Raw genomic sequence first — 24561 nt, 5'->3', positions numbered from 1 at the left:
TACGTAGTTATAAGAGGCAGCAGGAATCCACTCGGTGAGACACAGGGTAGCATAGGAACTGGCACGGAGGCATCCAGCAGCATGGCACACAACACGAGACAGGCAGCAGACGGGTCAAGTGGCCAGAGGACAGGCAAAGGGCAGGAGGGGCAAGTGGTGGAGGCATGTTGTGTGGGGGTCAGGTGGTGGAGGAGCAGGCACTGACGTGGGAGGTCAAGCTCTGTGGGAAACAAGTGATGGGAAGTGGAGCCAGGCTGTCTGCCACTCCCTGTCACTTGCACCCCTGCTTCTGCTTTCCTTGCTGCAGCAGTGAGGGCGATGAATTTAAGATGACCCTCCAATCATTAGATTCTACTAATGTATAATTTTCCATGTATAGAATATAACGATTGGGGGGTTGTCTTAAATTTGACAGCTTGAATTTGAGTAAATACCATATATACATTATTATATCTAAAAAGAAAAAATATGTATATTCGCAGTATTCCCAACTTGCCTGGAATCAGAAGGTACTAAAATCCCACAGTTCCAGTCTGGTTTTGCAAACTCAAGAGCTTCAGTTAGATAAGCCTCTGAAGTAGTACTTGCTACTTGTGTGCCTATCCAAACAGAACCTGCTTCCAAACCCTATGAGCTCTGGCCATTACTAGCTACTGTGACGCACACAGTCATTCCCTAAAACAGGTTGCAATCAAATAGTAGGTCATGGTTGAAGGGCACTCAGTGGGCAGCAACTCTTCAAAATATCTGAAGTATTTTACAGACTCTGCAGCATACTGTCTCCAAAAGCTATGACAACGTTTGCTCCATCCATCAATGAGCAGTTGTTAGTCATCAATGGGAAACTGCGCTCATGCATGCAATGGGGAATATTTCCTATAGCACTTGCACAATTCTGGCACGCAAGCAAATGAAATGACCATCTGAATTTGTTGGAATAAGATATTACAGTAGCAAAGAAAAGGATGGATTATGATTATAAGCCCTCTGGCACATTTCAGACAATACAAAAAGTTGGGACAAACAGATGTTGCAAATCTTAAAGTAATAATGAAATCAGGACCTATTATAGTAGAAAATAAAGACATATTTTTGTTGTTGTTGTTTCAACATATCCTTCTTTAATAATAATAAAGGTGGCACAATAACAGAAATTGGATCTTATACCCTAAAGTCAATACTAATACGCATATGATAGCAAGAAAAGGAAGGATCATAAAAGAAGGATATTTTCAATAACATTAGAAAATTAATCCTACCTTTAACCGTGCTTGTGGAGAAGTTGTTTCCGTATTCCTGCTGCTTTGGCTTTAAAGACTGTGGTGCTGGCAGCCCTGGAGTCTGTGGGACTTGGAATAAAGGCTTCCCATTTGTAACCACTTGTCTCCTGGGACTTAAAGCAGGGAGGTGGATGGTACCATCAGTGATGTTGCTCTGAGGAGCGACCCCTCCTCCCAGGGGCATCTTTAAATGTAGGCTGGAAGACAAGTTTCCAATAGCTGGGCTTGGGGTGCTGCTATTCGAAGATGGACAGGGTGTTCCTGTTTGAACTCTGATCGGTGGAATCTGCTGTCCATTGATCATCCCAGGTCCATGGGGAGTACCTGATGTGTGGTGGCTCATACTGCATGACCTCCCATTCATTGTCAAGCAGTTGCTAAGTTCAGAATGTGTTTTCCAAATCTACCAATATCAATGTCATCAGCCCAAGGTCAGTAAGTAATCCATAGTGCACTAAGTCTGTTAAAAAACAAATTTTTAAAGTTAATTATATTGTATTAAATAACACATAAGGACAAGACTGTGCACAGTATTTTTCTACATGAAAAAATTATTGATTGTGAGCAGCAAAGTATGAATAATAGGGCAAATAAAGAAGGCAAAGCTAGATACTGACTTAGAATCAATAAGGAGAAAACCTAGCCCTTCAAGAGCAGAAGTTTACAATAAGGTCAGCTGCATTCACATCATCTAAACCAGCCATGAAATGGAGTAAATGTTGAGGAAGGGAAGAAAAGCAGCCTGGAATAAAAAAGCAGCCACTAGGCTTGGATAGGTGTCAGTTTCTCCATGGAGAGTCCCCGCTTTCTCTGGAGAAGCAATGAGTGTACAGATCTTGGTATTTTTTAGCCCAGAATGGCCACTTTGAGAGAAAAATAACTCAGGAACAATCCAAGTGAAGTGCCTCCCTGAAGTCTCTCTCTCCGCAGACAGAATTCTGCACGGACAACAGAGGCAGAGCTGACCTCCGCAATCCCAGCGTGCTTTGCTTCTTTTCTCCCCACTCCCACAGCAGGAGGGAGAGTTGTGTCAGTCACAGCCAAGTAGTGAGCAGAACATAATCCATGAGTGGTTCAGGCTGGAAAAAGCCAGTGCTGAAGCACTTCAGGGGTGTTTTCTGTTCCTGGCTTGTTCCCTGCCTAAATCACAATGTAGCATTTGGGTGCGGGGGAGCACACAAGCATATGCCCTACCCAGCCTTAGCTGGGCTCCAACACAGGATGGGAGAGGGGAAAGGCTGGAGGACTCTTCTGTGCATGGCACAGACCCTTGCCAATCCCTGCCTCCCTTCACTTAAAAAAAAGAAAAAGAAAAGAAAAGCCTGCAGTGCTCTCTAGGTTGCGTGCTCTAGGGATCCCTAACAGGCCACGCTGTCTGTACCACAGGGTCTTTGCTTCTCTGTCTGAACTTCTGTACAGGTCAGGTTTTTAGTCAAGAAAACAAACCTGGAAAGGTTGTCCTGGATGATTTGAATATGCATATGCAGCCACTGACTGAAAATTGCCACCAAGATGAACTAGACTATTCATTAACGATATGGTGAAAAACAGAGCACCCAGATATGAAAAAATGCCAGTTCATGTTCTGAGGTTGATAAAAATAACAAAATAAGATGGGGGGGTGGTAGGGAGGGGAAGGGGCAGAACTCTAGCAGACTCTTCGAGATTCCACTATGAAAAACACAGTAGAGCAATGCTCCTAGAAGAAATTTCAGTAATTGAAATCCATTATGTAAATTTACACATATAGCCATTCTAAATGATAATAAATTATAAGGCCATATTTTCAAGACTGCCTTTAAATTGTGCCCATAATTTTGGTAGCATTTAAGTCAGGGGTTGGCAAAATGGGAGATCTGGCCAGCGGCTGGACTCCATTTCCCAGCAGCCCCTGCCAACAACGCTGAAGCTGGTTTCCATGAAGACCCCTGCAGCAACAGGGCCACAAGGCCAGGGTTCCCATGGAGACTGGCCCCAGTGGCACCAGCAGGGCACACAACTGGGCAGGGAGCTGCTCCAGAGCTAGGGCTGGGATCTTGCAGTGGTGACAGTGTGGGGCACAGCCAGGGCAGAGCCATAAGCCGCTGCCTGCACACCCCTGCCTGAGGTGTGTGAGCAACAGATCACAGTTCTGACCCGGATCCAGACCATTCTGTCACCACTGCAAGATCCTGGCACCAGAGCAGCTTCCCACCCATCCTCGCATCCTGCCTCCATGGAAACCCTGGCCCTATGCTGTCACTGCCGTGCCGCTGCTGGGGTCTCCATGGAAACTGGCCACAGCAACATGGGCAGGAGCTGCTGGGAAAAGGACTCTGATGCAGGACTTTGCCCACTCCTGGTTTAAGTGATGCCATTGCCAGGATGGTCCAGATTGCCTATCCCAATCATGTAGTTGGTCCAATACAAGATAACACCAACAAGAATTCTGCAACTCATAGTCTTTACCAGAGGGTTTTTTCACTTAAATTTTCATGTCATGTTTACTCATTTATATACATCCACAGAGTGGTAGAGAGAAGCTGCATTTGTGAGTATAAATTATAGATGGTTACGATATCAAACAAATGGCATAATCTAGGCCCCAAGTCAGCAAAGCACTAAAATGCATACTTGATTTTAATCAACAGATTCATTCATGTGGTTAAAACTAACCACATTTAAGCATTTTGTTGATTTAGGAACCGGAGGCCTAATTGTCCTGTTTGCACAAACAAGTGAAGTTTGTATACAAATCTGATGTTTAATGTACAGATGTATTTATATTCATATATTCACCCAGGGCTCTATCTTAAGAATTTTGACCATGAACCAAGGAAACATTTAACTCTGTGTGTAATCAAATGGAAACTAACATGAATCAGGGCCAAAGGGTTCATGAGAGAAGTCCAGGGGCCTACTTCCATGCTTAATGTGATCCTGCAGTGCCCTACAATGTTTAAACACTCCACCCATGATCTAAGAAAAAATAGCTAAACATCATGCACTCAACTGTTGTAGAAAATTTTGTTCATAGTGTTCAGCCTTGTTAGGATCAAGGTGGTATAAGTGGTATTTACACACATATATATGCATGTCCATACTCACTCCTATATGTGTGTGAATACGTGTGTATATGTGTGTATTTATATATACATACACAGACACAATTTATATATACACATATTATTTATATGCATGTATGTATGTGTGTGTATATACATGCATGTACATGTATCCGTGCATATGTGTATATATACACACAGATATGCATACATACCACTATTTATATTTAATAATGATTATATTTATATGTTTTATTACACGTTATATGTAATTTAATCATGAAGAGCTTCATCCTATTTACATTCAAAGACAATAGCAAAAATTCTTTTGACTTCAGTGAGAACAATAGGCACTAATTCCACTTCAGTATTATTCTAAATATTTATTTTTCATTGTTAATTTTTTATATTACAAGAATATAATTAGAAAATATGCTGATTAAAAGCAATATCATTATTTTCATGCATGGCTGCAGTATAAATCACAATTTACAATTCAACCAAGGACAGAGCTAAATGTTCTTAGATTCCCAGGGTTTGTTTTAGCAAGCAGAGTGTACCTTGCCTTAACACAGGTGACTGGCTCTTTAGAAAAGAACATATAAACACAAGTAATCATTCTACTGGCAAGGCTGTACACTACAGCATTATAAATCAGCAGCAAATCAAAATCATTCTTGTCTTTAATTTTTAACTACATTAGAAAAGTGCAAACATAATAAAGAAAAGATTATATGTGACAAGTTTATTAGTTTGTTCAATAACATTGGATTTAGATTAATTGACAGAATAATATTTCTACACCCTGTATAGATCTACTGGGTCCTATCAAATCCAGAACCATATGCAACTCATGTTTTTAAATTCTATGGATTCCTTGTTATTTCTGTAAAACTATATGCTCTAAAAAAGAACAATTGTATTTTTATCATACTGCCTCATAAGCTACTATTGTTTTTATACTGAAGATATTTTACTGTACTAGATTATATTTCACTGACTGCCAAGTTAAAAGTTGAACTCACCAATTTTAGTTGTACTTAGCGATACGTTTTCTCCTTTTCTTATATATTCATATGAGCTACATTTTAAACTGCAGCAACAGGACAATTGTCTCTATATTCTCTATGATGAAGGCAGATGCAAAAAATGATTTAACTTTTCTGCAGTCTCTTCCTTAGGTTCCTCCTCCTCTGTCTGTAGCAGGTACTTACAACACCACTTTATCACAGTATCTGAGCATCTCACAGTCAGTAACATATTGACCCTCACCAAACCTCTACAAGGTTGAAAAGTGCTTTGTTATCCCAGTTTTACAGATGGGTAACTGAGGCACAGAGAGACAAAGTCCAGCTCTGTGAAGATACTTAGGTACCTAACTTCTAGTCATATTTCTTTCAATTGGGGTAAGATGCCTGAATACATTTTTCAGTTTGGACATAATGGACGTGCCCAAAATCAGCCAGAAAGTATGTACCATGATAAAAAAAACTGAAGTGGTAAGCCCTGAATTCAGGGTTAGTACCCAAACCACTAAACTGTACTTTTTCCCCTTTCATTTCTGAAGAGCCTAGCAGGCCCACTGATTCTCCTCTAAGGTTCTACTTCTGTCTATGGCTATTTGCTCTTAAAGTTCCCTTTTAACCTCCTAGCTGCCACCTTACATTTTACCTGACCTAGTACAATGTTCTTTTCTATTGGCTTCATTAGGGTTGGATTTCCATTTTCTGCAGCCTACCTCTTTGGTTTGAGTAGCTTTCTGAAATTAAGCCATTCATCCATAACATTTTTTTAAGTTTTCCTCCCTTCTTTTCTGATGTGAGGTTATGCCACTGTTTGGAAAATTTTTATGCATCTCCCATGGTACATCAGTGAATTTTAAATCTCTTTACGTTAGAATATTTTTAACTACCTCCCTTCATCTCCACCTTAATTATTTTGTGGTCATTATTATTCAGTCACTCAACCAAACTTAAGTCTTGAACCAAATCATGTGTGTCACTGGAGAAGAACATCTCCTGTTGTGCACTCTTGAACCAGTTGTTCCAAAAATATTTATACAGCTGAGAAATTGCTTCTCTAGACCTTACCTTATTGCTAACATTTGACCAGTTTATGTCTGAATAGTTGAAGTCACTGATTAATAGTAATTTCAACGGTGATTTTAATAGCTAGTCTACATACTAAATGGAATCAAAATATCTATATGAGTTGATACTTAAACCCTTTATGATTTTAGTTTAGGTTTGTGTGTAGTCACTGTTATTTTAGAATGTGTGCCTTTTTATCATTTTAGTTAAACTGGTAAAGAATGAACTAAATTATAATAATATAAAGATGTTCCTAGACTGAAACAAGGAAGTACACACTGAGTGCATCTACATGTGCAATTAATGCAAAGCAATAAACTCCAAAGCAGTTTGATCTGGAGGTAGCTACTCTTGGACACAGCATCTACACATGCACCCAGAACAGCAGCAATTTGAGCAGGGGCAGAGCAGGCTCAGGCTGGCAGGGAACATGGAGGATCAGCCCCAGGCTCTGAGTGGCAGCATCAGGTGGTAGCGGGGTTGGCTGGGGCACAATGGTGCTGAAAGTGCAGAGCCAGGTGGCTAGGCAGCTGGCTGGGCTGACTGGGTGTAATTTATGCCCACAGTCACAGTCTACATGTGTGTTTTAATAGAAGTAAATTGCCCCAGCATAATATAGTAGTATCCCCAACAGTACTATTTTACTGCAGCACTAATTAGTTTACTGCAGCCTAATACTATTGCACATGTAGACAGTGACATTCAGCTAATTAGCCTACTCTGCATTAAGTGCACATGTAGACACAGCCACTAAGACTTAAATTTAAATGACTAAGGTTGCAAACTACAACTGTGACTACTATTTTGGTTCAATTCATCATATAGCTGCCTCCTTACCACAACATTGTACATTAAGTATCTCTTTCTTGATTGGTGTTAAGGGACAGTGGTATAATCTTCCTAGTAACTGTATGGTTCTTGCCACACAGAAAGATTCTGTGGGATCTTTGGTATCTGAAATATGTATAGTGCTACTTCTTCCCCTCAATGACTTTGATGGTCTGATACAGCTTATTATAAGGCACTGTCATATCCAGGAACCACACGTCTCAGTTAAAGGCCAACAATTGTCGATGGGTGACAAGTCTGCTTACCTAGGTAGCACATTTTCCCATGCTGTCCACATTGATGACAAAGTCAATACGAAATTAATGAAAGCTAGTGTGGCCTTCGGCAGATTCTGTAAGTCAGTCTGGGACCACAGAGGTATCAGAATGTCAGCAAAACTGAAGGTTTACAAAGCCATCATCTTTCCAACCCTCCTTTATGCCTGTGAAACCTGGACCCAGCATCATGCCAAGAAACTAAACCACTTCCACCCATGCTGCCTGTGAAAGATACTAAAGATCAAGTGGCAGGACAAGATTCTGGACACTGAGGTGCTCGGAAGATCAACTCTCCCCAGTATTCACACCCTGCTGAAACTGGCACAGCTAAGATGGGCCAGCTACCACTCAAGAATGCCTGACACTTGCCTGCCAACAAGTCTTCTATGGCAAACTGTCAAATGACGTACTCTTTTGCAGTCCACCAAAGAGGCAGTACAAGGACACCCTAAAGGTGTCCCTAAAGAATTTCAGGATCGACCCAGAGTCATGGAAGCAAATCACTCGTGACCATCCACCCTGGAGGTCCCGAATCCAGAACGGAGCATTGACCTTTGAACAGCAATGCACGGCAGAAGCAAATGAAGAAACTTGTGGCCAGGAAAACAAAAACCTTCCATATCCAGTTCTTATCACTCTCCTGCCCCTGCTGCATCAGATTGTTCAAAGCAAAGATCAGACTTATAAGTCACCTATGTACTCATGTGACTTACCTCCCACCCCCCTTTGTTCTCTTCCCTTTCCCTTTTTTTCTCCTTTTCCTTCTTTCCCCTTTTCTCTTTTCTCCTTCCCTTTTTCTTTCCCACTTCTTTTCCCTCTTCTTCCCTCCCCTCCCCACACTGGATGCACAGGACAAACAACAACAAATTCACATCCTACTGATTTTTATACTATGCCTATTATTTGTACAGTTAAGCTAGCATTTAAGTTTACTTAAGACTATCCCTACCCACCCGAACACTAGAAATTAATAGAACTTGAAGCATGTGCTGAAAGTTAAGTTTGTGCTTAAATGTTTTGCTGAAAAGCAACTGACTACTGAATCAGACCTCTAATCAGCACCTAGCTACATGCATTTGCAGTAGAAAAAAATACTAATAAACTTCTAACCATACCAATCATGAAAATTGTAGGTAAACAACATCAAATACAATGGTTCATTTATTTACCAAATACAAAATTATAGCTGAAACATATCTAAACATAGTAAATATGAAGCCTCCAGATAGTCTTATGAGTTCAGACTTAGAAGCATAGAAATATTGCCAATAAAATGGATTGTACTGCTTACGCTATAAAATGCATTATATAAATATGAGCACTTTTCCCTTTTTAAACAAATATATATTTTTAACTACAAATGAAATAAAGTTTCCAGGACTCATCTCTGTTCCCACTGATGTCATAGGAAGCATGATTAGGCCCACTATTTTTAAAGCCATTCTTTTAGTTGACATCATTGCAAAGCTGCATTACACTGAGTGTATCACAAACTACATGGCAACAAAGTCACTCAAAATCCACATCTGTGACTCATGAGTCCACTCAGTAAACCAACAGTGAGAGTTAAATTTAAGATGACAGTCTGGAAAAAAACAACTAACTCTTTCACACAAAAACAAAAGATGAATACCCAAAAAACTCTGCCTGCAATATCATATTCAGCATAAACTACATGTAATACTGATATTTGGTGCTAATGAAACAGTCATCCTTTACTCAGGGTCCTCAGAACAACATTTCATCTTCCCAAGCCCTTTGACTCACTGCAGCATTTACACTACAATCATACATTGTTTGGAAGATACTCCGAAAAAATGTCTGATATTTCTTGTTCTTGGGACAAACTGAGACTTCCAATCTTTTTTTTTTGACAGCATCTCTTTCAAAATGTAATAAGAGGCCTCAAGGCACCTATATTAAGAAGCAAAACCACTACATTAAGTGAGGTTGCCATTTGCATTATATGGCAAACACAAAACCACAAAAACAAGAAAACTAACAGTAAATGTTGCTAAAACTCAGTATCTTCTGTTTCTCCAGCACAGGTCCAGAGCTCCCTACTGAAAACAATTACCATTTGCCTCAGCAAATAACAATCTTAACTCTGTCCCTGTGGGAATGCAGCCCTTGAGTAGTCCCCACCACTCACAGGCACATTTCCAGCAGACTCACCCCCAGCTCCTTTTCCAGTGCACTTCTGGAAAATCACACTCATAGTTGTTTGAGTAAAGTCAGTACCCCTGTTAGGACAAAAATGTCCTGATGGCTGGCCTATATTTTTCTTAGTTTATTTTCTTTGATTTGCAAGATTTCTCTTCGCTTGTTTTCTGGTCATTTTATTTTGGAATTGTTCATCCATAAGCTATCTTCAGGTAATACAGCTCCCTTCGGTCTTTCAAAGTCATCAATCAGAAAAGAAGCCATACTTAACACTACTCCAACTGAAATGTTGAGAAGATGCTGCCTCCTGTGACATTATCTCTAGCCTGATGGCCAAATGAGTTATCTTGGGTGAAATTATGGACTCAGACCAAGAAGGCGGAGAGACTGGACAGCCACTAAATGCATTGTTGGGTTATTCAATATCACAATCCACTGACAGGTCAGCAGTTCCAGGCTCCTGCTGCATCTGTGTCAGGGATACTGTACAGTCAGGATGCAGGGCTAACACAGGCACAAGAGAGTCTTTTCCTTAATATAGGAGGAGGTCAGACATATTCAAAATTGGAATCAGGCCCTTTATATGGTCATCTGAACACAGTTCAAGGATCATGCAATGGTACTATTAAGGTGCTTCAGTGAAAAGGAATCCAGATAGAAATCCAACAGAAAAAGAAAAGTTAAACTTTAGGCGTTTCAATTTAGGAACCTCAAAATATAAGTTCCAATGCAAGAAAACCAGGCTAAAAATATATGTTTTCTATTCATAGTTTGTGGAGTTTCCCAGCCTCAGATCCCATGCGTTACTCAGAAGGTAAGTATCTCACTAGTGGTCAATGTTTTATTCAACTGTACAGACATTTGGGGAGGTTAACGGGAACAAAGATCACATCAAAATGGCTACCCAATCTAAGATAAGTCAGAATAGGGGAGTTAGTGGGAACTTGGGGGATTTGGGGGCAAGCAGGCTCAGAAGAGGGCTTGCGGGGGGGCGGGCAAAAGAGGTCTGCAAGGGGGTTGGGAGGATAGGGGGGTATTTTAATGTGATCTAATCTCTATCTAACCTGCATGAACATCTGTTTGTACCCCAAAAATAGTAACTATGCTTTCTTTAATCCTCAGCCCTTCAGCATGAAGGCAGAATTCTAAAATGATTGTGGCCTAACGTTATCACTCCTTTAGGTCCAGACAGACATTCAAGAAGAGAATCCCTAAAAAACTGTGGTACCCAGGATGTTTATTACTCGCTCATTCACTCACTGGCATATCTCAACCTACCAATGATGGAAAAGAAGGATAAAGAGCAAACAGAAGCCCTCTAAAGCATTCTGTGAGATTATGTGATGTAGATCCTGACTGATTCTCAAGTGAAAAATAATAAATATTTTATTTGTTATTACCTGATTTATTGTAGTGCCCAGGAACTTTATTCATAGACCAGACCCCACTGTTCTAGGTGCTACAGCAAAAGAGGGTCACTAGTACTGCAGCAACTACAACCAAGAGTGAAGTTGCATCAGTGCACATCATTGTGGAAGGGTTCAGGAATGTTTACCATTCCCAGGGTACCAAGAATCCCTAACAGCTCTCTGTCTTTATTAGCAACAGTGCAGTAGCCCTAGTGTTAGGCATTACAGTAAGCACAAAGTAGGAGGCAGCTATCAAAAGCAGAGCTGAAACAGTGACAGCAAAGCCACTCACTATAAAAGACAGAAATACACATTTGCCCTTCTTTAACAGCTGAAACTTAACTCATTACAAGTGACATGTCAGCCATGCACATTTAGTACAAAACATTTTAAAATGCTCAGAGGACTTCAGTATGAAACTGAAATAACCTCAGTCTATTCCTGAAACTATTGTACTTCAGAACAAAATCCAGCCTCTTAACCTTTGACCTCCATCTAAGCAATTGTTGCAACAAAATAAAACAAATGGCTTCAGAAAGTACACAAGCTCACAGAATGTAATATGCTGTAAAGTCCCATTCTTATTAGAGCACACACTGCGCTAACTGCAAATATATTTGAAAACCGTACTCATCAAGTTAGATACAGCATTTGTTAGTGGACACCTATTTTCAAACACAAGGGGAGCTAGCAGAAGGCTTTTTTTTCAGAAACTACCAAATACCGCCTGCAAACTTACTAATGTGAGTTATCTTTACTCTCATGTACACTCCCATTGATCTTCTTCCATTAGAGGTTTACACTTCTTCCCTAGCATTAGCTCCCCTGTAGATAGGACATATAGAGCTGCCAATGGTTTTACCACTAGGTTATCCAGACTTGTTCAAAACAGGCGTAAATGGCATGGAGATAGAACTGCAGGTACTACTTTTAATCTACACTCATGCTCCCACCATCGCTGTCATTCACAGAGCTGTGCCAGGGATAAAGTGATGCTAGCAAATGTCGTACCAAGGAAATCAGGGGTGTACCTGGCATGCATACCAGCCGCTTTACTAATCAACACACCAACAGCAGAGGCTTCCTCAGCCTGACAAAGGGTGTCTAAACCCGAAAGCTTGCTAAGAAAAAAATTTCCAGCTATTTAACTTGGTGTAATAAAAGATATCAGATTCACCCAAAGAAGCTTGTCTGCCTGTATCAAAGACATGCCAAGTGGGATCTATACCCAGATCTACCACTTTTCCTTCTCTTTCCCAAAACATTGTCATTAGAGGGTTAATGCCTTTAACAAGGGCCAGAAACTTTCTTGGCTGCTCGGAGCAGAACCGAACACACACATCCAGCCAAACCTCGGCAGACAAATGACCAGCTAGAAAAGTTTTAAGGGAAAGAAATTCCCCAGGATGCCTAATGGCTTGCAGATTAAGCTGTCACTTGGCTGAGCCTTAAATGACTCCTTACCTGTGGCTTTATTTATTTTGTTTTATTTCTGGTGTGACACTTTTGGACTGCAAAAGAAAGCGGGGGGATGTTCGTTGGAAAGGGGAAAGGTTTTAAGGCCCTTGGTGTGCCTGCAGTGCAGAAGAAGCATCTCGGTGGAGGGGACAGGGGTTTTGCAACATAGGCAGTGAGGGCTGCAAGGGCTTTTGGAGGGCTCCGAGCAGGACCGTCCCCAAGTAGATCATCCCACCCAAGGCTTGGTCTACCCGGGTCAGCAAACCCTCCAAGGACCGAGACTCGCGCAGTCTCTGGGGGACCTGGTCATGTGCTTTCCCGCCCTCCTCGTGAGAGCGGTGCCTGACATCCAGCCTCAGCCTGCCCCGCTGCAGCTGGAGGCGGCTCCTCGCCGTGGCACCTGCCGGCCCACGCTCCTCCAGCGGCGACGTTGGCAAACGGCTGGTGCCTGCAGGCGGCCCGGCTGCCTCCAGCCGTGGAGCGCGGCTCCCGGGGCAGGCCGGCTGCGGCCGGGGGAGCCCCGCCAGGCTGAGGGGAGGAGGCGGCGGCGGGTGCTGCCGGCACCTTCCTCCGCCGCCCCCTAGCGCCGCCCCGGCCTCTGCCTTGGGGGCTGCCGGAGTCCGGCGCTGCAGCGGGGCAGGCGGAGAAACGTGCCCCGTCCCTCAGGGCATGGGAGGAAATCCCCGCTCCCCTGCGAGGGGAGACGGCCCTGGTGCCGTCCGCCCCCCCGCCGAGAGTGGCACCCCAGCGAGGGGCCAAGCAGACGCGAAGGAAGCGGCCTCCCGGTCATCCTCTCCCACGGAGCAGCATCATTTCCTCCCCCGGCACCTCTCTGGGTGAATCACCCGGGCCATGACAAATCCCCCCGGGGGCAGCAGGTGGGTCCGGGACTGGCTTGTCCCTACTCCCTCCAGAGCAGACCTGGCGGTGCAGGGAGTGACTTCCAAGTCGCTTCGCGGCCAGATCGTTTTCTTCCTTTTTCTTCTTTTTTTCATAAACGACCTGGAAACCTGGATTTCAACTTCAAATCAATCATTTTTTTTAAAAAAAAGATGGCTCGGGGTTAGCTGCAGGGAGTTGCAGTAGATGAGGCCCCTTCCAGCCCCACCTTGCTCCTAGAGTCCTGTTAGGGCAGGAAGGCGCCCATCCAGTCCAAGCCCCTGCTCAGATCAGGACTTCTCTATGACTTCCCCAAGACAGCTTGCAGCAGAGCGCCCATTTTCTTCGGGGGGGGGGGTGTTTTTGTTTTTTTTAATAAACAACATGGGAAGCTGAATTTCAACTTAAAATCAACCATGAAAAAAATAGGAAACTCATGCTCATCGAGTCCAAGCTCCTGCTCAAAGCAGGACGTCTCTGTGACTTTCCCAAAACAGCTTGCAGCAGAGCAGCCGGCAGTGTATAGGAGTGGAGCAGAAACCAGTCCCAAGTCCCTCCCAGTGAGAAGAACCAGAGTAGACATCAGCCAAGCATTGGCATTCCCAAGTGCCTGCTGGCTGGAGAGCTGACCAGCCTCCTAGGCTGAAGGGTCTCCAGCATCAGATACTGCTGGGCAGGTAGGCACAAATGCCCCACCAGGCTTTCCAGCCCATGAAAGAAAGATACAGAGCACACAGGCGTGGGAAGCTGCAAGCCTCTCTCCCAACTACTCATAAAGGCACGGAGCTGCATCCCAGCAGACCTGAGACTGCATTACTTACGTCATTCATTCACTCGCTTCTTAAGACTTCTCTCCTCGGGTCTAAAGTTGACACTAGTTACTAGTTGACTAAGGCTCTGCTCTGCCTGCAAGCTCTCATGTGCCTGATCTCTTGACAATTAACCCTTCGCCTCCTCCAGCAACTAGATCTGTCCTTCCTCCCTCCCTCCCCTCTGCTGAAAGACTCAAGCCACAGCCCCTTTACTCCTCTTTTTACGTCTGTACATACGTTCTGCCATGGGCAGCGCTTCAGATTCCTTGTGGAAACCTATGCTCTGACCACCTCTCAGCTGATAAGAAAAGTACATTCTCTTAAATACACTTCTTCTGAAGAAGGGGGGAAAAGCGTGTACATAAAGTAGTTGAGACTCCACAGGGCTGCTGCAGCTGCTGCCATAATGGCATTTCTGGCTGGATTTGGTGCTGGGTCCAATTTTCCTCCTGGAGAGCCTGCAAGCAAAGTTCCTATGGCAGCATCTACTTACCAGGTAACCAGGTTTTCCACAACAAAGCCCAAGGTGCATGATCCTTCTCCAAGCAGATCCTGCTTCTCCTTAAGCAAGACTGGCAGCAACTACTGGTTAAGAAGAGAGCTGAAGAAAGAAGGGCAACTTTGGTTCCCAGCCCTTCAAACCCACTGGAGAGAGGCTATCCCTTTGAACATGAAGCATCTCCATCAGAGCTTGGGGTCACACAGATCAGCACAAAGCAGTTCAGAGGTCTGGTCTCTTTTCTTAAAGAAAAAAAAAAACCCAAAAAGCAGATTGTCACAACTTGAAGTGTCCCCTTTCAGAGCCAGGTCCTGCAATGAGTGTCCACTGGTTAGGATGAAGAAGTTGGTTGAGAGGCTGACCTTGTTAACTGACTGCTGTCATTCTGTCTGGGTGATGGGAGAGGTGCTGGCTGTCCAAGCTGGCTGGGGCCAGGGGGCTCTGGGCTGCTGCTGCCTGCAGGCACTAGGAATTGGGCTGCCCTGCTCTCCGCTGGTTGGATCAGTGCTGTATGGCCAGGGGGACTGCAGTACAGAGAAGGAGGCAGGGAAGGGAGGGGGGAGAGTGCGTAAGGGCTGCCAGCCAGCAGCCTCCCAAGTGCCAGAGCCTGGGAGGGGAGGGAGGGGACGGGGGGGAGGGTAACTCCTGGTCAGCCGGTTGGCTAATTCAAAGGCAGAGTGTGTGTCTCCCCTTCAGCACTCACTGACTCACTCACATGGAGAGGGAGACTGGGAAAAAGAAACTAGAGGATTGACAGGCTGGTGACATTTCCCTCCCTCCCTGGGCATGCTTGATGGCTTTACTTTATTTGCTGTGAATAAGGGGAGACCATCCTCCATGTAAGCCCCCTCCCTGCATTGCTTCCCAGTGCTGCAAACAGTGCAAGCAGCATCAAAAAGCACAGTGAGCTCAGAGAAAGGATCAAACGCAAACATTCAGCCTGGAGTTCTGACCAGCCCCCTTCCCCACCCCTTCCTCCTTCTCCTCCTCCTCCTCCTCAGAAGAGTTCAGGAGCGTTTGGTTCCAAGGTGACGGTTCAGCCCATTATAGTAACAGATCCAGCAGTGAAATGTGCTCCCTAGGCATCCAAGGGATCCAGGGCACTGAAGGAGAAGCCCTCTTGGCTCTAAAGGAAAGAATATTGGTTAGGCAGGGAGCACCAAGTCAGGCTTTGAAAAAGTTTAAAAGACTGAAATATTACTCTTGTTTCTCTCTGCTGATTTACCAAGGGCAGGAGTGAGCTGTCAGTGCCAGCATGAAGGGGAGCAGAGCACATGCTGGGCTGGAATGAACTGTGTCTAACATCCCAGCTCTTTGAGTGCTGCAGTTCCAACTCAACTTCAGTTTTCACTTAAAACCTGTGAGTTTCTTGCTGTTTCAAAAAAAGCTTGAAAACATGGAGTGAGTGTAAGTAACTGATGCTGTGATGTCTGCTTGAGACACTGGAAGACCCTGTACTAGTAGTACAGGGAAGAGTGAACTGACCTGTTATTTCCTTGGGGGTTGACATCCAAATCCACTGACCTATGGGCTCTACTAAAAAACCCCAAGCAGAGGACAGAAGAGTGCAATGGGCTCATGCCACTCACCCAGACAGAAACACCCCAGTTACTAGGTAAGTACTAAGATTCTCACCAGCTGTTGAGCCTGTTTCTGTAGCTGGCAAAAGGTGAATACTGTTGCTGTGCTTCCTGCTGTTAGATGGAAGAAGGCTTTTCTGCCCTTGCCTTTCTAGGAAGGAGATGGACCCACCCCCATGGGAACAGGGGGCTCAGTGCCCATCTTATACATCTAAGGCACTGCCTTGCCTTCATGCAGCCCAGAGCCCATAAGCCATGTTAGCTACTCAGAAATAAAGCCTTTCTGACAGTAACCTGGACTCAGTTTCTTTGATTCTTAAATGTAAATTTCATGGCTACAAGAAATTAATAAGAGGAGCAGATAATTTTTCAAATGTCCTGTAAGTGCCGTGGGAGGTCCATGGGAATTTATGGTTGCATCGAGTTTTCTCATAAAATTACATTGTTATCCGGTCTACTTATTACAATGCACATGGATAGTCTAGCAGTGAATGCATCAAATCTATGGAAAAACTATATAGGAAATGTGTGGGTTTATGCAGAAAGTATTTGTAAACTATGCTTCACTTTAAAACCAACCTTTTAAGAAGGAGCTTTCATTGCTTAATACCTTATGCACTAGAATGTATTTGTAGACCCAGTAAAACACAGTATCTACTTTACTGCTTATATCTTTATAGGCACCATATGCCAGAATTTTCCATATGGTTATTTTTCAATTAGATCTCATCACTAAAAATGAAAATTATCCCTGAACTCATACTAGAGCCAATGTCATGACATCAGTAGACTTGTACTGAAAATTAGTTTAATTTAGATTTCTGCAAGAAAGCTAACTGTTAATAAAGGAAATCAGCAAAATACATCAGTCATAATATTTGTCCTTCAATTCGACAAAAAGCAATGGAGCACACACTTAAATTAAAAGGATACCATAATGTAAAACTCTAGTAATAGAGTGTCACCTTAGAGGGCCACTGACAAGGGCCACTCTCAAGTGATTTTCTGTTTTAAAATGCCCCATTATCAGAAAAAAAGGTTTTCCCTTCCAGTGACAAACTCAAGGAAGCCTGATTTTCAGAGATGAGACATAAATGCATTAACCCGGTGCTGAATGCAGTTTCAGGTGTTATTATTATTTGTGCTTCGGTAGCACCCAAAGGACTGATCAGCACTGAGGTCTCACTGTGATAAACACTGTATAAATACACAGGAATAGATGGCTTTTGTTCCAAAGAGATTACAATCCCATTTGAAACACGATGGAATGTGTATAGAACAAAAGGGAGAGAGGAAGACAGTGATAAAAATGGTCATATATTTACATAGATTAGCTACAACTCCTCCAAAGACAGGCCTGAATTTTCAGTGTATTTTTCGAGAAACTAAAGTCTATTCAAAGCTGATCAAATTAGGTAGGTAAACACATATAGAGACCTTTTCAGCCAGCCAGACACCTAGTTAGAAAGGTCCATTTTATAATCAATTTTTACAAGGTGTCATTATTGTAAGTGGACACATGTAAGAAGCTGAATGCCTGTGACTTGATCCATTTTACACATAATATACCCCAACTGGGAAATAAAATAATATAGATCTTTAGAAAACTAGCTTCTTTCCTATCATACTGAGTATAGTTGCTCCGTAGTAGAATATTTTCCCTTTATTGAAACACTGTACATAATTAGCGTGGGGTTCCAAAGAGACTGCTGTAATAGAGGTCAAAGTAAAACCCATGTCAACTCACTGAGTTGCCCCAGTAAGATATGGAACCATGGGTTGTAGATGTTAAAACTAAATTTTGGCACTTTGAAGGCAAAACATGCCCCCGAGTTTAGTTTTGGATCTAGGAAAATCTTTTTACATTCCTTACTGAGACTGGGTAGCTGAAGATTGGCCAGGTATTGTTAGTCAGGATGCTTTTATCATTTATTTCTTGTCATTTATAACCAGCCACAAGGAGATCTGAACCTTGGCTGGGTTTTGATGCCTATGGGTTGTTCATACTGAATAATAAAGTGTTTCTTTCTGGGTGTTTTTATATAATAAATAATTCCTGCTAAGAAACTGATTCAAAGTCTAATTTTTTTTTATTTTATGTCTTACAATCTGTTTCAAAGCTATGCAGTGTGTATCCAATGGTAATGTATAAACTGGCTAAGGTGAAAACTATTGAAGTGCTCTTACATTAAAATAAGGGATCACATGTGCCCAGGGAAGTGATAAATCCATTTCAAAATCCTGGAATTGGATTTTCCTATTTAAATTGTGAAGCAGGTCTTGTATCTCACCACAGCTTGTTTACATTGAAACCCTAGTGAAAAGGATGGCTGTCTGTTGCTTTTTTTCCTTGTTGTTTACAGTTCCTTCAGCTCTCATCTGGAAATGTCTTACTGTTCCTGGAACTTAGCTGTTTCACATCTATGTTGGGCAAGACTAGAGGGATGTGAGCTGTGCATTCACATGGAATGTGGTCAGTTGCCAGCCAATTCTAGGCCTGTAAGTAGGGTAAATTCTTGGATAAAGGTCTTATTTCCATAGCTTTTCCTTCCATTACAATACACACTCTAATCAGAGTAAGATTTCTGTAGCCCCTATCACCACAGTGGAAAGCACAACAAAGCCAGCTCTTCCCCCTTGCAAGGCCATCCTCAGAAATCACCCAAACACAAAGTTGGAGTGAAGCAGGTAAAGCACCTAAATTTACATTTAAAAAATGAGTTAGAACCCAGCAGAAGAGAAAGTAAAGTTTGAAACAAATTAAATATTAAATGACATTTCTATAACACTTATATCCTGAAGGACACAGAGTACTACTTGACAAATTATGAGCCTGGCTCTCTAGTACTCTTATTCAGACAAAACTGCTGTTTACATATAGGAGTTATATCGTTAAGATTCAGCCCTACTATTGTTTATATAAACACAAACACTGCATTGCTTTAACGAAATGCAGCCACTTCTAGGGAGAAACACAGCAGCTGTTTAACAGCATACAGTGATACTATACTACCTTAAGGGTATGTAATTAGAAGTAGTGTAACTGTATGAAATTGCTAGGAAGTTACAGATTCAGAGATGATAGTTTAATTGAATTTGAGATGGGACAGAGTGAACAGTTCATCTTCTTCAAAAGGAGTTGAACTATCACATCTTTAAATTATCACAATTATTAACGATTTTAATTATATATCTCATGTGAAGACAAAGGAAGAATTTTCTAAACAGAATAAGTAGACAAGACAGCTTCTTGGAATAATTCTTGAGGGGGAAAAAACCCTAAATTGTAATACACAAGTTCTCAGATTTCAAGGAATAAACATCAAATGCATTTTCAAATAGGTGAAAGAGGACAGGAGGGTCAACATTTGGTTTAGATTTTTCATCTTTGTGATCTAAGTTGGCAGATATTATGGTAAAAATTATTTCCATGCAGAAAGTTTGTGCATGTGTAAGTCCTGATTTCAATATTAGGGGCTTATATGACACTTGCCCTATTGCTTAGTGTATATGTCCTGAGACTACTGAAAATAATACTGCATAGTACAGTGATTACAACTCTATTAAGAAGCAAGCCAAGTAATTTCCCACAGCCCACACAGAAACATTAGAAGAAAATGCTGCGATAACCACCATTTGTTTGTCCTATACTAAGATCTTCTGATATTAATAACATTTCCTTGTGTAAGCCTCAGCAATTTGAGATTGAATATCTGATAAGTGCAATACTGAAACTCACTTTTCTTGTTTGTGGGTGCAAGCATTTTTCTAACCACTTCTGTGGCATGAAGTCAGTTTTCCCTTGTTACTGTGCCTCCTGACTTCACCATAATTTTTGGATTTAAATGTTTTTTTCATGTTCTATTACAGACATATACACAGACAACTCCTATTCTTGGATTTTAACGCAAGTTTTGGTTGAGGAACCAATCAGAAACATATGTAAAGAACCATATTTAAGGGCTCAGATCTTCAAGCAAACAGACAGCAAAAAGATCTGAATGGATCACAGGACACCAGTAGCAAGGCTGATCTAGTGCCTCTGCCCAGACAACCACCCTCCTCTGGCAACATCACCATAATCCCTATATTCTGTCCTTTTCCTCAAACCTTCCCCCATCATATCATAAGCAGTTGCAGAGGACAGACCTTCTGGAAGTGAGTGTGATAACTAATGGGAGCACCTTCTTTTTCCTCAACTACCCTGAATCCTGCCTTTCCTTCCAAACAGCCAAGGATGCCACAGAGAGGTGGAGAAAAGAAAACTGCAAAATTAGAATTCCCTTTTTATCTCAACCATAGCAGATGTGTCCAGCTCTGTGAAAGGTACTGCTGTGGATGGTGTCAGGTCCAAAGTAAAGAAAACAAGACTGGCCCTTCCCCTTCAAAAGTCTGGTTTCTAGAGTAATGACTAGTGTCTAGTAGTGTAAGGGTTGGAAGATGATTTTCTGATTTGATTGGCATTCATAGAGTAGAATGTTATATTCACTGTATAGCTAGTAGCCAGCTATAATTTTCAAAGCTTCCTAGCCTGACCCATTAGTTCAGAACTAAAATACCTTATAACATTGTAAAATAAGCAGTTACTGTTATTTTCTGTTTTGAATCTGCATTAAATGAATATCCCCAGTCAAATTTATCAAAAAAATATTAGGATCAGATCATTTTAGTTCAAAAGTACACTGAACCTGTTAACATTCCTTTTTTAAAAAAATCTATCTTCTACATGTATAATGTGTCCACCATGATAGTATCTTGGCAGTAACACTGTCTACCATTCAAAAACAATATTTTTCCCAAACAATAACAAAATGCTGCTTTTTATTTGATTAAATGGGTAATTAATTTGACAGAATAAATATCTTGTTTTTCCTAGGATTATTTGTTCTGTTGTGAGAATGTGCAGGCTTTGTGGGTTTTTTAAAATTACATCAGCTTCCTAGAAAAAGTCCCGTTCCTCTTGAACTTCATGACAGAACTCCTGTTAATGAGTATACATTCAGGGCCAAAGTTGGAGTTGTTCCTACATTATCATCATAAATCTATGCTGGATACATTTGAAGTAAGAAAGATCTTAACATGACAATCAGGTGTCAAAACAGACATTGTCCTGACTTGGCTTTAAGTCTATGTACCAGTATACGGGTATCTAAATAACTGACTGGCCATCAGAAGTTTTTCTAGCAGTAGACTGTAACAGTGGTTTGGAAACCCAAACAGTGGATTGTAGGCTGAGATTCGTAGTCTTGCCCCTGACTTTGGACACATCACTTTTAAAAGCCATTCTCTTCTTCTTTTCTCTGTCTGTAGCATACATAACATCTATTTGGTAAAGGGCTGTAGTGATTAACTCATTTGTATTTGTATTAAGTGCTCTGAGACCCCCCTACATGGACATTACAATACATGCACAATCCATTATAAATATGTACTTGCTAATAATTCTCAATATTGCTATCTTTATTCCTGTTGAAATTAAGTCTTTAAGGAGAGGAACAACAGAAGTACGTCAAATACCGAACTCTTAGCCAGGGACATGATGTGCCATGAAAACAACCAAAGAATGCACAAATACAGCTAAAGAAGTTAATAAATCATATGCTTATAATGCCACTTTAGCAAGTTGAATCCTTCTTTAATATAATGCCAGAATACTCTGGATTGCATATAGGATGAAGCTTGGGAACACTGTAAAGGAGTGACAGAGATATTGTCAGAGCAATGTATCTTTCTCTACTAGTAAAAATATTTAACCGTGTAAAAAAAACCCTGATATTTTGACAGATATTTCTTGAAACTTGTATCTTTAAAGTTTCAATATATTTTTTGCTCTAGAATGACTGCAACATTGTTATGATGCAGTGTATTTCTACTACAGAAAAAGTTATAGGTCAAATCTTACTGTCTTAATTCAAAATTCCTGCATTCAGGTTGAAAACACAACCCTGATAGTTCATGAAAGGATACACTTTCTAGGCTTTTCAGACAATAGGACTGAACAAAAACTAGCTTACTGAGCATGAAAGTTTCTTTAAGTCCTTTCAGTCATTTTAGATTTCAAATGCTTCCTTGTTGGTTTTGACTCAGTGCATTTCCTTCTACTTCACCAGATTCTGCCCTCTGATATGTGCTCGCAGTTCATTGATTTAATTGAGTCTGGGAACAGAAATCTGAAAGCATAACTTGGCTCTGTACATTTCTATCTGATTTATGTCCTTTGTTAAAATTTGTTGTCATCCACGGTCAGTTGCAGTTTTTCTGCATTTAATTTACTCTATTAGAGACACTTAAAGCCCCTTCTTAAATCTCTAAGTCATAGGAATTTCCCTTACAGTCAAGCTAATTAATCCACTGTTCGCTGTAACTGGAGAAGTTTGTATTTCTGTAAAAACCTCTGGCTTTCAGGATTTCAGGACAGAACATGCTTGGGTGACTGCCATTCTTTAAAGTGCTGTACTATATTAACACTACAAGTAGGAAGGCTGAAAATTTGTAGAAAACGCGTACTAATGCCCTCAACCAAAGCCTAAGATCCTACCCTGGAAATTTCATGAGGCCTCCAGCACTCTCTTCTGCTGGCCTCCCAGTGTACCTGTACAGAGGGGAGGGTCTAGCCTGAGGGAGGTTTTTAATGCTCTCTTACAGTGATAGGTATTCCTATGACCGTAACCTAGCAAACTCTGTTGTTGTTGCTGTGGTTATATGCAAAACATGGTGTTTGCTACAGTACCCTTTTTTGTGCCAACTCTGACAACATTTATTGTTGCACAACCTGGAGATATGTAATTTATTTTGGAAAAACTTGAGTACAAAGATTCTGCTCTTTTCTGACCAAGAAAATTAAAGAATTTGAGTAACTTAGGTACCAGGGTACACAGCATTTTTTTCCTTCTCTTGAAGTGTTTTGCTTATCTACGAAAATAAATGTTACCTTATCATAGTCAAAGTGCCTTTCTGAGCTTCAGCACTATTTATTTTCAAAAAAAATCTCAAAGGAGAAAGACAGAGAGAGAGAGAATGCACACATGTACACACATGCAGGCACCCAAACAAACAGAAATACCCATACCAATGCCTTAAGTATATATGTTTACCTTTGGAAACAAAACAATGCTATAATGTTGTATGTTAGTAGCAACTGCCAATGTTCACAGGTGCTGCTATTGAATTATCCTTTGCTGTATTTCCTGTTCAGACATTTTGCAACTCAATGTGTTACTCTTACAATGAAAAATGTCTATGGCCAGCAGAAGTAATTAACGTCATTTGACTTAGTCAAAATATTCAAGTACTTATAGTTAAGCATGAGTTTAAATGGTTCAAAGGACTGAGGCTCAGCACCTTCCAGGACAGAGTCCCTAATGAGAAGGGGAGTTAGGCCCTACATATAAAGCTTGGAACCACACGTTTTGATCCACAATCAGACACATCAGAAGGGAGGAAGAAAGTAAGAAGTGTTGAGTGTTGGGATCCCAAAACAGCAGCCAAACACACATACAGGAAACAAGGGACACTGTTATGGCACACTGTTATCTTGCTGTGTTAAACCATGATACCATGGAGACAGATGTCTTAGAAAACCCTGAAATAGATTAAACTTGGACATATACAGGAGCCAGGATAGAGTTGGGATGGGCTGCCTGTTCTGAAGTTGCCTTGTGGACCCCATTGGTGCCTGTCCAAGCATTGCTGCTATGTTACCCAGGCAAACACTAGACAAACGCAGAGAATTTGGCATCAAAGGACTTACACTCAGTTTTCATTTGAGCACCTTTGAAATCAGTAGCTTCAAAGGCAACAGCTCTCCTTGTGGTTTTGTAGCACAAAGTAGTTTAGAGCGTATATTTTCCTTCTCTTTCTGCTTTGGATACGTCATTTTGGAAGCTGGCTGGATCTTCGAGTTTGGGTTGTTTTTTGTCCTTCCCCCTCTCTCCTCCCACCCCCTCCCCCCAGGACACAGATTAAATTACTAATTAGTAATTTAAACCACATGGGGGGAAAACTGCCACCTCTGCTTCTGATCGCTATGCTGTAATTATAATTCTTAAGTGCACTTGTGTCATATGCCATATTAAGATCACTAAGTGATTTCTTGGGTTCCTACTATTATTCAGCTAAAGACAGAGCAACTATTGTAACATCAGCTCCATTTTGAGATTAATCTGCTTCATGCCATATACAGTCCTCAATGCATGGACAATGAGAGGGACTGACTAGCTCAAATAGCCATGAAAATCAATG

At 41.7% G+C, this 24561-nt stretch overlaps 1 protein-coding gene across 1 annotated transcript in view; it reads right to left on the bottom strand.

The window, feature by feature from the left end:
- The window catches only part of GLIS3 (GLIS family zinc finger 3), a 441718-nt gene extending 426459 nt beyond the window's left edge, over window positions 1-15259 (bottom strand). The window contains exons 1-2 of the mRNA XM_019517632.1: window positions 14735-15259; window positions 1260-1740 (exon numbers count right to left, since the gene is read on the bottom strand). Coding sequence (XP_019373177.1) covers window positions 1260-1644 — 385 coding nt within the window. The 5' untranslated portion in view covers window positions 1645-1740; window positions 14735-15259. The remainder of the gene's footprint in view (window positions 1-1259; window positions 1741-14734) is intronic.
- Between the last annotated feature and the right edge of the window lie 9302 nt (window positions 15260-24561).

Source organism: Gavialis gangeticus, unplaced genomic scaffold (genome assembly GCF_001723915.1).
Source record: "Gavialis gangeticus isolate Ggan-Ray unplaced genomic scaffold, GavGan_comp1, whole genome shotgun sequence".
Classification (NCBI taxonomy): Eukaryota; Metazoa; Chordata; order Crocodylia; family Gavialidae; genus Gavialis; species Gavialis gangeticus.
The sequence above is the reverse complement of the archived record's forward strand: the minus strand, read 5'-3'. Positions and strand labels throughout refer to the sequence as shown.